At 35.1% G+C, this 16,270-nt stretch overlaps 1 protein-coding gene across 11 annotated transcripts in view; it reads left to right on the top strand.

The window, feature by feature from the left end:
* The window catches only part of ARB2A (ARB2 cotranscriptional regulator A), a 260,683-nt gene that overhangs the window by 52,375 nt on the left and 192,038 nt on the right, over window positions 1–16,270 (top strand). For 10 of the 11 annotated variants that reach the window (XR_013943951.1, XR_013943952.1, XM_080575224.1 and 7 more), the window contains 2 exons: window positions 1,673–1,738; window positions 9,563–9,754. Coding sequence is in view for 9 of the 11 variants with exons in the window: in XM_080575224.1 (XP_080431350.1) it covers window positions 1,673–1,738; window positions 9,563–9,754 (258 nt within the window). In the remaining 2 variants the exon portion in view is untranslated. The remainder of the gene's footprint in view (window positions 1–1,672; window positions 1,739–9,562; window positions 9,755–16,270) is intronic. The other variant, XM_080575221.1, reaches the window with a different exon arrangement.

The raw sequence follows: 16,270 nt of genomic DNA, 5'->3' as shown, positions 1-16,270 counted from the left end.
AAGTTTGGCCCTGAAGGTAAAATTACACTGTATGCATGTTCCTAACATACTGCTTTGGGGATAAACATGTCTTAAATCAACTCATCGCTCACAGCTAAATTCCTTCTCCAAATGCAGGTTCCCTGTAGATAGTAATGTTTAGTTAGACTGATTTTCTTTAAAACCATAAAGTTTTTTGAACATAATTCTATCAATGAACATATTTGAGCAAAGAATTCACAGAATCTTAATAAAGATTTATTTATTTTTTGTGTAGTGGGGGGTAGAGATGGCGGGGGATGGGTATGACTTTTTTAATTAGCTTCCATCAGTACCTCTAATTCGTTCAAATATGTTCCAAACGTTTGCATATTGTGTTTGCTCACATGTACATAATGAAAACTTTTGGACTTCATTGAAACTTTATTTGGTAATTCTGCATTAGGAAAATTAAAATTGAAGTTTATGATACCCTGGCTCCTACTTGCTCAGTTCATAGTGTGTTGTTAAGATGCCATCACTTGAGAGCTTTGTTACAGCAGCGTTTCTGTTGCAGCTTAATATGCTGTGGGTTCAGATGGCAGTAATTGTGGCCTTGAGCGGTTGGACTAAAGAATACCAGCTGGGTTTGTACCCAGATATTCTTAGATTAATATTTCGTGACTTAAATCTTGTCCTGTCTGGAATTTAAATGTAGTTCCCCAAGCTTTAAAGGGAAGGCAAGCACCATTTGAGGCTCTTAATGAGCATTTTTTTTCCTCTTTAATTTGACTTTTTTTTTTTTTCAAACTTCTGTAGCCAGTGAAATCCAGGCAGTTACTTCCGAACCATTTTTACAACCCCATATGGACAAAGCACTTTAGTTTGTTTTGCAGCTTAATTCCCAGATTAATAATAGTTAGAAAGTTCCTCCATCTGCATCTCCATTTTCTTACAATATATAAGGAAGAAAAAATTTCCCTAGGTATTAGGCAAACCTTTGAAGTGTGAACAACTTGGTTACGTTTGAGACAGCAACTCTTTGGTTGCGAGTAAGTTGATTTTTTTTTGGTTGCTTTTGAAATAATTCCTTTTGTTTCAGGTCTAAAATTTCAATTTTTTTTCTGCATGGAGACAAGAGACTTAAACTCCCCCACACTGGGGAATCAGTTGGGCTTTTTTTCTGTTTAGAACACTTTTGACCCATCCCTCCCCAGTTCAGTGAATAGAAACGGCAAAGCAACTTGCGCTGAAGGTGACTAAAGATCTGCTCTCCATGTAGCTCAAGAAGTGAACCTGCAGGGGAGAGGGTTTCAGGAGTCCTGCTTATGGAAAAAGATGCTTTTAAAGTATTTCTTTGCAAAAGAGAGCCTTTCTTATACCCCTGAGTATATATTAATTGGCTATAATCCTTAGTTTTGAGGCACATAATTACTCACACAGCAGCAGGTGATGGATTCACAGGTACAGTTACAATTTCTTTGTACTGGCAAGCAGCCTTTGCTGAGAGCCAGAGAGGGCCATTTTGTATAAATCCCTAAGTTCTGCACTTAGTTGTACAGCGAAGAATTCAGATACGTCGCAAAACATATGCAAGTGCTTAGAAGTTTCACCAGCTAGCCTTTAAGTTGTCTGCCTGGATATGTCATTACTGTAGGTGGTTTAACTTCTGTTTGCTTTTCTTTTTTCTTGTGGTCTGTTTTTTTTCTTACAGATTATTACTAAATATGTTTATGGACTACTGGAAAAGGAATGCCATTTGAAAAAAGTAACTCTCCCGGTAAGTATAAATATTTTTCGAAGATGTTGTTTGCTTGGATCTGTGAAAAGCAGAGATTTCAATCCAGAGTTCAGATAAAGACAAGATGTGCCCGGCCTCTGCATGGTGTTGTCTCAGGACACTGACTTCATGTGCAGCATGGGTGTGCATTTGGAGAGATGGATCTGCCTGACTTCTCATGTGCTTGATTTCTCTAGCTGAGCCTTCCTTGCCTTGACAGACTCCAGAATGTGCTAATTTTGGTAGAGGCACCACAAAATTTTTGAAAAACATTTGTGAATGTTTTGAGACCTCTACAGATGGGTTCCCAGAGCTAAAGACAGGTGTCTGTACATACAGAGTAATAAACTCAAAACAAAGTCTCAGTAAACTGATCCATGTCTACTTTATAATTTTTTTGAAACACACACAATTTCAGGAGCTTATAACATGTATGTGCTATAAAGTGTTGGTGTTGTTTGGTGAAAACAATTGATCAGCCCTTAGAAGTGATGAAGCAGTCTCCAGACAGCACATGAGAGTGTTGCTGTCTATAAGTGTATGCGAGAACATGATGTTGTTTGGGTATTTTTATATTCTGTGGGGAGACAGTAGTGTGACTGTGCTGTGTAGGTTTTCCATCGCTATTCTAAACGATTCATGTGGTATTTGGGAAGCTTTTCCACTACAGTTGTTCTCAGCCAGCCCTTCATATTCAGCAGAGAAAAAGCCATTTCAGGTATGGAAGCAAAATTTCCTTTTACTTTCATAGTTCTATAACATTTTGCAATTCCCTTTTCCATTCCCCAAGCATTGTTCAGGGAATGTTTTGATAACCTGTCCTAGCTGCTGAGTTTCCTGGCTAGGCTTTGCCAACGTCTTCATCGTCAGGGCAGAAGTGTCTGGGAGCTGCACAGGACTGTGCGGGGGATCAGCAGCTGGTAAGCCCAGTATTGCTGCACCCCTGCCCTGAGACCACCTGAGAAAGGTTCCTTTGCTTCAGATTTCTCTGCGTGAACAGCAGAGGATTGGGCTCATTGTGACAGCCTGCCTGATGCAGTGCTTGGTGTGGGATCTCTAACTTCTCTGCACAACTAGTTTTCTCCACTGGGGAAGTTTTGGTCCAGGAATGCTTCTGTATTCCAGACTGGTAATGTGTCAAAAGACTTCCTCGAGCAATGTCACACTCTGAAACCAGGAAGCTGGCATTTTTAAACTTTTATGTGCCCGAATTTTGAGGCTATGTAACTTTCTTTGTAATAAGAAGGTGCATATAGGTATTGCAACATTAAACTTCAAAAACGTAGCACCGTACTGCCATCACCTCCGTCACATCTGTGGGTTCTCTTCTGCTCTACTCTGAGATTTGTGCGGATAGCTTGGGAGAAGAATAGCTCCTTGTATAGCTCTACTTGTTGAAATGATCTGTATTTACTCTTAATTACAAATTGTGTAGTAATCATTGATCTACTGATGGAGTTTGTCAGTAGCACACTTAAACCATTCTCCAACATATTCCAGTTTTTGCAAAGTGTCATGAGTACACTGCATTTTGGAGTGAAGGAAGAACTCACAATGCAACCATTTAATTCTGAGCAGTGTGGAAAATTTGGCACAAGGTGTGAATCCCATTCTTCAGTAATGGCTTTTATTTGTAGAAAGCCCATACCAGAATCAAAACTAGGTTATGAAGAAAACTACAGAAATGAGGCAGAAGGTGAAAAATGAGAGCTGTCTAAAGGTTGTGGTTAAGTCACCCAACAAGCTCCAAGGAACAGCACAAGGAAATGTATTTTAAATTAGTAAGGGAGGCTAATAGAAATAGTAAGATGGTTTGTAGCAATTGTAAGCCCCATGCAGGTGAGGAAAAAAGGGGTCTAACTGCTGGTTAGATATGTTAGATACAAAATCACAGTAAGATCACCCAAAATTAAATTAGAAGAGCTTGTTAAAGTTGTAAAAGTTATTAATAAAACAGTTGATGAGACCGATAGATGAACTGCAAGCAAAACGAATGCTCAGCTCAAATGAGAACAATTAAAGTGGTTGTTTCCAGTAGTATATATCCAGAGGTTTCCACACCACACTGGACTCATTTATTTATTTATTTATTTATTTGAAACAGGATATCGTTCTGAGGAACTGTCTCAAATTGGCATGTCAGTAGAAGAGATCTTAGAATGAATTGATTTATCGTACAATAGACAGCTTCTGGGATGAGATGGTTTTTAAGCCCAAGGTTCTTTAAGAAGTCAAATATGAAGGTGCAGAACAACAAACTAGTGTATAACTACTGCTCAGATCAGCTACTTTCAAAAGAGGCACAGAAAAAAAAGTAAGTATATGATGATTTTTGAAGCGTTCCAGGAGAGATTCCTAGAGCTGTGTATCAGGAAGAAATAATATACTGGGACAAAAGTCAGTACAGCCTTCATTTTAAAAGATCTACTAGAATGCACTGACGGCCTGAAAATCACAAGATCTCGTCAATAAAAGAGTACCTGGATTTCCAGTAATCTGCCAACAAGCTTGCAGAGTGGTTCTAAAGAAGACACTGCATTGGCGTGAGAGGAGAGAGTCTGCTTATGAGTTAATAATAGGCTAAAAGGTAAAGAAAGAAAAAAAGAAAAAAAAAAAAGGTATTCATACTTTGCAGATGAAAGAAGTTTTGGCTGATGCAGTGTTGTGAAGGGCTGCACTGATACATATTTGTAAATAAAAGGAAAGAGGAATTGATAGAATGTAAATAACTTTTCTGATTTTTTCAAAAAATAATAAAGAATACTGATATCTAAAGCTGATTGTGATGAGTTTGAGCATTATTTCATGATGCTGAATGATTGGATGATAAAATGACATGAGATTCAATTCTGGTAAATGTGAAATTACGGGGAAAAGAACTCACTCTGTAAACACAATGGTGGCCTCTAAATGAGCTATTACTACTCAGGAAAGATCTTGGAGTGATTGTGAATAGCTCTCTGAGAACATCAGTTAGTGCTCAATGGCAGTCAAAAACCCTCAAAGCAAATAGGATGTTAGGAATTATGAAGTGTTAAGAACAAAACAGAAAAACATCATCATTCCACTCATTATGTGGGCCCCCATCTTGAACACTGTGTGGAGTCTGGACACCGTATCAAAAAGGATATATAGAATTAATAAAAAAAAAAAATACAGAGGAGGGTTGCGAGGATGATCACAGGAATGAAATGCTTTTCAGACAAAGAAAGGTTAGACAGAAAGATTCTTCAGCTTGGAAAATAGATGGCTGAGGAAGGAATATGACAAATCTATAAAATCATGAAAGCTGTAGAGAAGATGAATAGGGAATGGTTTTTCACTTTTTTTCATAATAGAGAAGGTAAGGGGCATCAAGTTTAAATTATCAGGCAGGAGATCTCTGCTGAAAGAGAGGAAGTACCTTTTTTCATAAAGGTCCCAATTATATTGTAGAACTCATTGCCACAGCATACTATTAAGGAGAAAGGTACAAATGCATTCAAAAAAAACATTTGACAGCATTAAGGTATGAGAGGTACATTGAACTGACACACTTGCTTGTCCAGTAACAAACTCTGGATCAGGAAGCTCCAAAGTCACTGGTTGCCAAAAAGAGGGAAGAATCATTCTTTAAATACTCTTGTCTCGTACTTATTCGCCTAAGTGATCTGGCAGAAAAAGGATCCTGGGACCCTTATCCTGATCATTGTGGCCACTCTGTTGTAAACACCTTACATAAATATTTCAGAGGTAAATTTGGAATCATTCTTCCCGAACTTTGTCACAAGGTGATCAGAAAGTCGGTGTACTGGCCTTTGTTTTTCTGTCAGTTCATTACGAAGTTGATGGTGTAATGATGTTTGAATACAAGAAATGTCTTTCAGGACTGTGCATTTTTTTCCAATATGATTTTAGTAGTGCACTGAAATGCTGTGCTCCAGAGGTTCTCTACAACAGCATTTCATGTTCTCTCATCTTCCTTAATTTCCACATCATGGACAAAGTCCAACTCTGCTGTCTTTATTTTGCTTTCTCAGGTGACAGCTTCAGTTTTTGGACTCAATTATTTGTAAATGTCCATTCAGATATAGAAATAAAAACAGTTTGGGAATCTGGGAAGTTTGCTTGTTACTTTATTACTTTAGCATCTATGCCAGATATAAATCCAAACCTTTTTTCCTCCAGAGAGGCTTAGATGTTATTGTTAGTGTAAAATATTGTAGTTCTTTTAATGTTCAAAATCTACAGCTGGACTTGAAAATTTAAATGAAGAAACTCATATTCAGGGAGAAGCAGTGCAATTATTTCTTTTAAATTTCTCATTTTGTGCTCCATTGAAGGTTATATTATTAGTACAAAGAAGAGTGCAGTTTTTTTATCCAGATGAAGCTTTTGTATTTCTCTGGTTTTAATGGCATAATCAGTGATTGATCTTTGCTGTTCTTTAGCTGTTGAGGACAAATAGAGGGTGCTTCTGAATTAAATGCATCTTTAACAGCTTCTGGGAAGGCTTGAGATGGAAGTTTAAATAATTACCAACATGTTTTATTGACGATGCTATTGAAAGGTCTCACTTTGCAGAATCTTCTAACTTACCAGTGCTTTGCTCTTTCACTTCAATAGATAAAACTTCATTCAGTAGTTCTCTTGATCTACTAGAAAGCCAAGAACTATTTTTCTGTGAGAAAACAGTGGTCTTTTATCTCCACGGATTATCCCTTTTGGTTATTTTGTTACCCAAATCCAGTCAATACTTGTTTTGTTTTTTTTAAATTTCACCAGTTTCAGGTGTGTTAATTTAGTTGTAGTAATCACGAATTGATAATTATCAGCTTGTAGTATTGATCAGTAGTTTTCACTTAATTTTTTTTTTTTGGAAAAATAAGGATATTCAATTTTGTGAAGACTATAACATAAGTAAGTTAGTGATCTTTATGTAGAACAACTTAACAGAAAACTTCTTTGTCTTGCAACACAAATGACCAGTTTTCTTCCTACACCTGCTAATCATAATTCCTCCAGTCTTTTTGACTCTTTTCAGTTTCTGTTCTGTTTATTTGCCCTGTTCTTTCCTCCAGTCTCAAGGTACGCCTGTTTCACCTCCTTGTAGGCTCTCAGTATATGTTTTTTATGGTGTTTCTTAATATGTGTAAAAAAGATATTAGTGTTTTTTTTCCCTTTAAAATTTTGAACTGAAGCAATCTCAAACTTTAAACTTCAAGTGGGCAGAATTAAAGACCCCTAGTGCATAGATGGGTCTCATGCATCTTAGACTGCTGATGGCTGAGATCTGAAAATTGACGATGTCTTAGCATGGAGGTTGGAATAAAATTGGATTTCCAGTGTATTTTGTTGTTACCCTAAGTATTGATAACAACTCTGCAAAATACCAACTGGTCTGCAGTTGAAATATTTTATACACTGGTACTACTACATCATGTGATAGCTCGTCAGAGTTGGAACTCATGGAAAAATTACTTCACTGTTTGAAAACTGTAAGAACTTCATTATGTGTGTAGAGTGCATAACTCATCAGAGAATTCCTCACAACTGTAGACATTCATAAAACTTAACATATAGTTTTGCATTGGAAAAATAAATCTGAGAAAAGAAAAATTAAACTTTAACAGTAATTTTAAGCAGTAAATTATCAGCAGAATATAGATTGGTTTGACATTCTTAGCAACGAATTATTGGAAGGTTGTTATTGGAAGTGAATAATAAAGTTGAATTAAGTTGTTAAATTAAACAAATTGAAGTTCCGCATTTTACTGAATTTATTCAATTTGTCTTTAAACAAAGGATCATGAGTAACTCCAGAAGTGCAAGTGGCTAATAAAAATAAATTATTTTACATGGACTCAGTGTGTCTAACACTAAGTGATAACTCTACGTTGATTCGACAATAAAGTAGTGTTGTGTACAAGAGTGACCTTCATGTGCATTCTTTAGTGAAAGGGTGATTTAATGAATTGCTTCTGTTTGAAGAAAAATTAGCTTGAAGAAAAGAAAGTTTCCAAGTGTAATGAAGTTGAGGAAAGGAATGAAGGGTTAGTTTTCAGTAGCTTGGTAGATATTTTTTTTTTTTTTTAGATCAGCATAACTGCGAAAATGTGAACTAGTTATATTGTGTCTTCTACTACATATTACAGGTGCTGGTATTTCCTCAGTAGTGAACAAAAAATTGGTTTATAAATACTAAAACATACAGTTTAGTTATATGTTAGTCTGAAGTACAAATTCGCAATGTTTTGTCCTAATTATAATGTTGTAAGTATTCAGTTTATGTGCCAGAAGACAATTACCTCATATCATTACCTCATTACTGTTTGAAATTTAGCATTTTCTAACTATTTGCATCTTCTACATTAAGTTTTAATAAATCAGTACTGATACTTCAGAAGTGGCAATGTGATGAGAAGACAAGTACATTTCCTGTTGTAGACAGTGAAAGTTGGGATATCTGAGATGTTATATCATTTTGGAGCATGGCATAGGGTCTTCAGCCCTGTGGCAGATGCTGAATGTTCTTCCAGTTAGGAACTCATTTTGTTCAAGTAAACTCATTGGCTTCATTAAAAAAAAAAAAAAAAAAAAGCAAGGCCTAAAAGAGCCTGGAAAGGCCTTAAGAAGAATCTGGAGATTCACATGGAATTACTTTTTCCAGAGGGAAAGTGAATCAGAAAACATACCCAGGCATGAGAGAAAAACTGAAGCATTCCGAGTAGCCAGTTCTCTTTTCTCAGCGTAAGGCTCACATCTTCTTGAGCTGGATTTCATCACTGTTGCAGGGTGTAAGGCAATCCAAGGCTATTCCTAGCAGCCATATAGTTAACCTGTGTGGGCCATGAGGTGAGGAGTACAGGAGAGTAAAGAGATTTCCGTGCTCTGTCCTTTTCCTTGCATTCATGTGGGAGAAAAGGAAGAATGGATAGCCATCATCATCTCTCTTTTGCCTTGAGCCAGGCTTGCTAATCCAAGTATGGGCCTGCTTTATAGAACCTCTTTTTTTTTATAGAGCAAAAAGTGTACCTTTATTCTCTAGAGAAAGGACAAAACTTGGAATTAGATTGTGGTTTACTCAATATCAAATCTGCTTGTTGATCTGTTCTTAGTGTAGAGTAACTATGCACTGACCCTGGTGCAGGACTCTTAATGAAGCCAATATTTAAATCCAAATTGGATTTCTATATTTTATTTGGCCTATCCTATTAAATTTATAATAGGGAAATTTACCATGCTGGTTCATACATCGCTCATTGGGTATTTAAGTTGAGGTAGCTGAGATGGAACTCTAGGATGTTTTTCATATTAGATCAGACTTTCATTGTTGCTTCAGGCATAACAGAGATGACAAATTACTTGTTTTTTTTGTTTCTTTGTTTGTTTGTTTGTTTTTTTCCAGAGGTGTTCTTTTATGGATTCTCTCTTTCGCCAGTAAATTTCTGTAAATAAGCTTTAGCATACTTTTTAACACCCACTTTCCCCTTCCCTCCTCCTTTTGTTTGGATACAGTAAGTTTAAATCTCTCTTGGATAACTGTTCTAAAGCATGGTATGTTTTTATGGTTCAAAGTTAAATAGCATAAATATTAGCTTCTGCTTTATTTTTCTTTAGTGCTGGGCACACATTAGTCCTTAAAACATATATATATATATATACACAAAACACGTATGTATGTATATATATATGTATATATATATAACAGATATATATATACACACAAGTATTTGTTAAAGGGTGAAAGTTTTGATACCAGTCCTGGGAGCTAACTTTGTAACTACAGATGTTCTTTTAAAATTTTTTATTGGTTTATAAAAGTGTGTATTGCTGTAATTGCAGGTTGATGCAACCGAGAGTGAACCAAAGAGCTTTATTTTTATGAGTGAAGATGCCTTAACAAATCCTGACAAACTGTTGGTCCTAATCCATGGTAATGGTGTTGTCAGAGCAGGTCAGTGGGCTAGGAGACTTATAATTAACGAAGATCTAGACAGTGGCACACAGATACCATACATAAAAAGAGCTATTGAGGTAAGTGAAAGTGTATGTATGTACAGTTGTGTCTGTATATGTATGTGTACTTATATATGAAAAGCTATGAATCTAGGATGTTTAAATTTATTAATCTATTAATCAGTATTTTCCATTTCCCTGTGTGATCGTTTTATTTGTGATGCAAATACTTGCTTGTTGGTTTGTTTTTTTTTTCAGAACTTTTGTCTAATAGAAGCAAGTTTCTCTCCTACAGTAAAACAAAAAATTTGTTGTATGTCATATTGTGGTGGCACTGCCATGTAGTTTAATATGGCAGCTAACATGACAAGAGCCCTTAACAGGCGATGAGATGCAATAGAAGGCACTACAGAAATTTGTTATGATTTGAAGTGTTTTCTTTTACATTTCATTAAATTTGTACGTATTCTCACTCAACGTCTGTTGTAATCTTACGATAACATGAGCTTTCATGATAACAGCAGGCTTTTTTGCTAGGCTTGTACTGAATTTATTAGAGGCACAGGCTTTTTCAGTTTTGCACTGAATACTGATTCATTCTGATTCACCTATCAATATTTGACAGTTAAAAACATTTACATTTTATGGACACTATTCTGTTGTGTTTGCATGTATGTGAGAGACACTGCACAATTTGTGTAATATTTTTAACATGGAACATTGTAGGTATAATACATCTCTTGCATCATGCTACCTAAATGAAATTTCCTGCAGTAGACATTTGAAAAGCCTATTTAAAATTCACTATTTCAATTATATTTACTAAGCTATTCTTAGTAGCAGTGTTGTCACTGTGACTATTGCACATTTTACTAAGTAAAGTTGAATTTTTTGCAGTTGACTTTAAAGTATTCGGTAAGACTCAGAGACAGATCCAAAAATACTTCATGGTTCTAGAGTATGATACAGGTGTATATGGTGAGTCAAGTGTAGGAGGTTAAATTTCTGGAGTGAGAGTTCCAGAACTTTTCCCAAGAAAATTGGAGAGATATAGTTCCTTAAATTTTCCTCATGGTGCTTACAGCCCTTCATTTTTGTTCTTTCCTAAATATGGTGCTGTCTTGGCTAATACAAGATGTTGAGCACTTAAGACTGGGATAGTATCCCTAAATTACAAATTTTGAAGAGAGTATTTCTAGGAGAGGAGAATTACAGGCTCTTTTTCCCGTTTTGTTTTGTTTTTTATCCAATGGCTGTGCCAGTGGAACACAGAGCAGAGCTCTGTTCCCTCAAATGTATAACCTTAAAAACAGATTTTGTATTTCTGCATTTTGAGTGCTTGTTTCAAATACATATGAAAATAACCAAACAGTTTGATGACGAAATATCTTAAACAGTGTAGTCATTTGATCCCATCAGGATATCAGACTTTATGCTCTTACCTTTAGACTTTCTTCTTTCTTAACAAGTATTTATTTATTTCTTTGTAGTCTTTAGTTGAATAATTCCAGATACTGTAAAATCTGCATTTTTGTCCCTTTTAAAATTCTGGCAAGTATGCTAAATGTGTAAAACACTTACTATCTGCAATGATTTTTTTCATGTAAAATGAACCTTAAATCATATCAAGTTATTTATATCCAATTATATTGTTTTAAATATGTTGATATTATTGGTATAATGTAATCACTGCAGTGAGAATTAGACATATATCTGGTATATACAAGGCAATATTTTATGGAAATCAAGCCCCAATGAAGATACTTGGAACCTTTATGTTTTGACTAAAGTAAAAAAGAAAAAAAAAAAAAAAAGGAGAGAGAGAGAGAAGACAGGGCCGATATCATGTCTACTTCATGTACAGATCATATAGATTACATTTCTAAGTGCAGACGATTATGATAGAATGAGTATAAGGTCTCCAATTTTAGTTAAAATAAAAATTACATCTATTTCTGGGTTTTCTGGAGTTCAGTACTCTAGCTGATTTAGGCACTTCTGTCTCTTATGAAATGAAATAACTGGCCTAGATAGTAAATAGCTTGAATGAAAGTTGTGATAACTCCTCATGCAGTGTTGCCGCTTTGGAGGAAGGAATTATTTTCCTTGATCTTTCAGTGTTTCTTCTAAGAAGAGGTCTCATCTTTGAATGAAACCAGTAAACCTTGTCAAAGCATTAGAATACAGTGCTGATGACAGGAAAACATGGATTTTATTTTATTTTATTTTATTTTATTTTAATTTTATTTTATTTTATTTTTATTTTATTTTATTTTAATAATAAACTGTGTGAATTTGAAGTGGATAATAGTATCTGGGATTTGAAAATTCCCCTGATCTGTTTTGAATGTGAAAAATGTTCATGTAGCTTAAAACATTTGCTGTCAACTAGGTTTTTGTTTGTAAAAAATAATTGGAAAAATAATTTGCAAAAGCAATACTTTAACCTTTTGTGCAGATACTAGTCCAGAAATATATTCAATTTACAGACATTTGCAACACCTCTACTTTCCTTAAAACAAAACAGAAACAAAACAAAGGTGAATTTATATAGGCCAAAACTATATATTTTTCTCTGCTGCTTTTCTCTGTGTACAGCGGTGAAACTACCACAAGCAATTTCAGTTAATTTCTTGGAAAAAATGAAAACAGACATACAAAAGCTGAAGGTGTCAGTAGGCAATGGATGTAGCACTCCTAACCAGGAAGTAGATGAAGAAAAAAATTAGAAGAAAGTATTTATTTCTGGCACAGCACTTTCAAGAAGAAGAAGAAGAAAAAAGCTTCTCAAAGTGTGTGTGAATCAGGGAGCAACGGAAAGGCTTAAAGTTTATCAGGTTTCTAGTGGCTTGGGGCAGATACACATTGGAAAGAAAAGATCCAAGGAGAAATGGGAGAAATATCGTGGTGGGATTTCCAGTAGCTAGAAACCTTTTTTTTTTTTTTATCTGGGTGATTCCCGTAGGTAGTACTTCTTCCATCTTTCATATCAAACTGTATTTTGTAGATTCAGTTCTGTGTGCAATAGGTGTTGGGAGTAGTTTACAAGGTTTTATGTAAAGGAGGTAAGATTAATGTGTTAGATTAGAAATTCAACTTTGGTAGCGTAAAAGGTTTTCTAGAAAATACAAAAGAAAAAAAACAAGCAACAGGATACAGAACAGATTGTAGAAAAAGGAGGAGGGAGAAAAGTGTATAGAATGTGAGAGACGTGTAAATGCATTAAAACAGGGTAGGTTCAGATATATTTTAGAAAAAAACAAGTACAGAAAAGACAAATGTGATAATATAAAGCAGTAAAACAGTAAGAAATGATTAATAACAATTCTAACATACATATTGTAAGATGATAATTTCCTGTAAATATAGTGCTAAACAAAAATTGTATAATTTTGTTGTTTTGTTAAAATAGAACCTCTCTACTGAAACTTTCTGCAATGGGAAGTACAAATTTTTGATAGAAGCAGTCATCTGACGTGCAAGAGAAGTTCAAGTCTTTCCTCTGGGAATCAGGGACTATTCCACTTTAATTATATTACCATACTGAAGCTATTCAACTTTTTATAAATAAATATTTTGTAAGTTAGAGGAATAATTTTAATATCTCTTCTACATTTTTAGTAAATCTGTAATTCACTGTCTCATAGAGCCAGTCTTTTCTCAGTCACTTCTTATTTTGATATATATACAGTGACTACAGCAGTGCCAAGGGGAGATAATGAGAAACAGAGCTAAATTATTTAATTCCGTGAAGAGGGTATTTACTTGGGGTGTCAAATATTAAGAATTTAAGTTTGTGGGTTTGTTTAGGTTGTTCGGAGGCTCCCATACCCTGTGAGGTCCTCAGTCACCAGGTGCTACAGGAGGAGGAGGTTAGGTTGTCCAGTTTGTTGTTGAGTGCGAACAACATGGATGGTGATCAGAACAATTGGATGGTAGGTGTACAGGTGATGTCAGTGATATTTTGTGAAGTGATGCATGGAGCAAGCAAGGAGGGATGCCAGTGTCAGCTGCTACTGCTTCATGCAATACTGTTCCTTCTGTAGTGGGTAGAGAAGCTGCCTCTGTGCTTTGAAGACTGCTGGGAGAAGCTGCAGCTCATCTGCTTAGGGAGGCAGTTTGCTCCTGGAGGAAACAGGACCTCAGCTTACCTGCATTTGGACACTGAGAAGAGTTTTGGAGTCCTCTTATGTGGAATACACTTCCTGTAGGGAACAAAGAGGACATCGACTTCCTGCAGTCTTTACTGCCAAGTAGAAAAAAAAAAATGATGGATGCTTTCTGTCTTCGGAAATTCAGTATTTTTGTTACCGTAGAGCTGTGGACCCAAAGATGCTAATGAAATTCAACCACAGCAACTGTAAGCTATTGGATTTTTATTATATATTTTTTTGAAACAAGCAAGAATTGCTGCCTGGCTTCAAATTCAGCAATCCCTTTGAGATTGCTTAGATATTGTTATTATTATTTAAAGGAAAATTAATGCTTGGCATAAGGGTAATAGCACTAGAACAAAAGCTTCTTCAAAGAACCTGGATGATTTTTTCAAAAGAGATGCAGCAGCACCCAGCCATCAGAGTTTCCATGAACAGATGAAAACAGGGCTGGCTTGAGATGGGCATCATCTGCAGAAATCTTTCTTTAGTGTCTGATAAAACATGATTTTCATCTTATATTTTCCCTTGTGTTTATCCTATTCTTCCTACAGCATTGTCTAAACAATTTCTGTTCCTAAGAATATTTTTGTCAGAACGTTGGATCTATTCACACAGATTAATATCATTCATTTGTATAAAACTAACAGGGTGGTAATATTTACTGAGAATTGCTGAGGGTGGTTACTTTCTTCATTGTGCAATAAGATGTCATTAGTTTGGTAAGTGCATTGAAAGGAGCAACAAAATTATCAGGTGTAGCAAAGCAGTAGTAAAGTTACTCAGTGTAACTTTCAGGTGATTTTATTAACCGTATTGTTTAGTAACTGGTATGGCAATAAATTCTAGCCTTACCATGTTGTAAAAATGAGTGGGGTTTCAAAGCAGATACTTAAACATTTTTGTCGAAAAAAAATTTGCAGTGTTTAAACTACACTCTCAGGAATTCTTGCTTAAAAACTTCCATATCTTGTGTTTAAGCATAGAATAATACATAGTTAAAGTCCTCTTTATTGTTGCGTTCATATTTTAGAACCTACGTTTTAAAATTTTGTCTTACAGTTTATAGGTACTTAGCACATTTCAATAAGATACGCAAGTGACACTTTCTGGAAATAAAACACTGTTGACATTTCACTGTGCAGTTTTTACATAGAATAGTAATATGTATGTTCCCTTTATTGCATATATTAATAGGTAGTTACAGTGTCATAGAAATCATGATCTTATTTGGGCATTCTTGCATTTTTCTGGAAGTAAAATTTCACTAAAATGGACAGGAACATTCTATATTGTTTTCTTTTAAACAGTAGTTATCTGAATCTGGTATATGTATTTGTTTATGTTTGTTTTGGTAGAAGACTGAAATGACATTGTCTGTAAAGTACTTCTTAATAGGGAAAACTTATTTTTTACATCTTCTCCTTTTGTGGGGATAATATTAAGAAAACTTGTGTTACAAGTAATGAGATGTATTATTTTTGAGATATTTCATGATTTATAAACACCATTTACAATATAGTACTAAATAAATTATCCTGTATACATGGCATAAAATACACCATACTCTAGAAAAAAGATGAAAAAAAATCAATGTATTTAACTCCTTTTTAAACATTTTTTGAGGAATTGGTAATCCCTTAAATACTGTTTTGGAATACTGATCACCAAGCAGACAGAAGGACAAGATGCATAGTTATTTGGTAGTAATTATTAATTCATCAGAAAATAGGTGATATTACCTAATAACATGTATAGCAGTTTTATGAAGTCTGAAATTCAAGAAGAGGTTAAAAGCTTAGACTAATATTGAACTGACAGGGTATATAAGCCCACACCAGCCCCCATGCCAGCAAAGGAAAACAATGAGATGACAGCTCTACTGTTTGGAGAGAGGTTGCTAACGACAGCTTATTCCTTTATGATTTCAACTCTTGACAGAAGACAGGTCTGCTTGTTGCATCATGGCAGATGTATCATTACCTTCTGGCCCTGTCATGACTGAACTGGAAAAAAAAAAAAAAAAAAAGAAAAGAAAAAAAAACAAAACACTGGCACAGTCCTGAAAATCCAATTACCCTTTGGGATTTAGTGCATCCTTTCGAAGATGTATGTATGAAGATGCATTACCATTGTTGTAATAATTGTTTATATTACATTCTTACAGTTCCATGTGCTCTGTAATTTTGATAAAATAAAGCTACTTAAAGATTGTTTTGTCATCTTTCATTCTGCTAGCTGGCTTGTTGTAGAACCCTGTGGCACCTTCTGTTAGTCTGCTTTTACTTTGTCGCTGACCTAAGAAAATTACTATAGAGGCTATTTGGGTAAATGTGACTTGAAAAGTTGGTTTATTTATTTTTTTCCCAAACCATTTAAGTCTTCTTTTCACTGGCTAGATATGGGGTTAAGAACACACACTGAATATTTAAAATAGATC

Source organism: Anser brachyrhynchus (genome assembly GCF_964034855.1).
Source record: "Anser brachyrhynchus genome assembly, chromosome: Z".
In the NCBI taxonomy this organism is placed as follows: domain Eukaryota; kingdom Metazoa; phylum Chordata; class Aves; order Anseriformes; family Anatidae; genus Anser; species Anser brachyrhynchus.
This window is presented reverse-complemented; position numbering and strand designations above follow the sequence as displayed.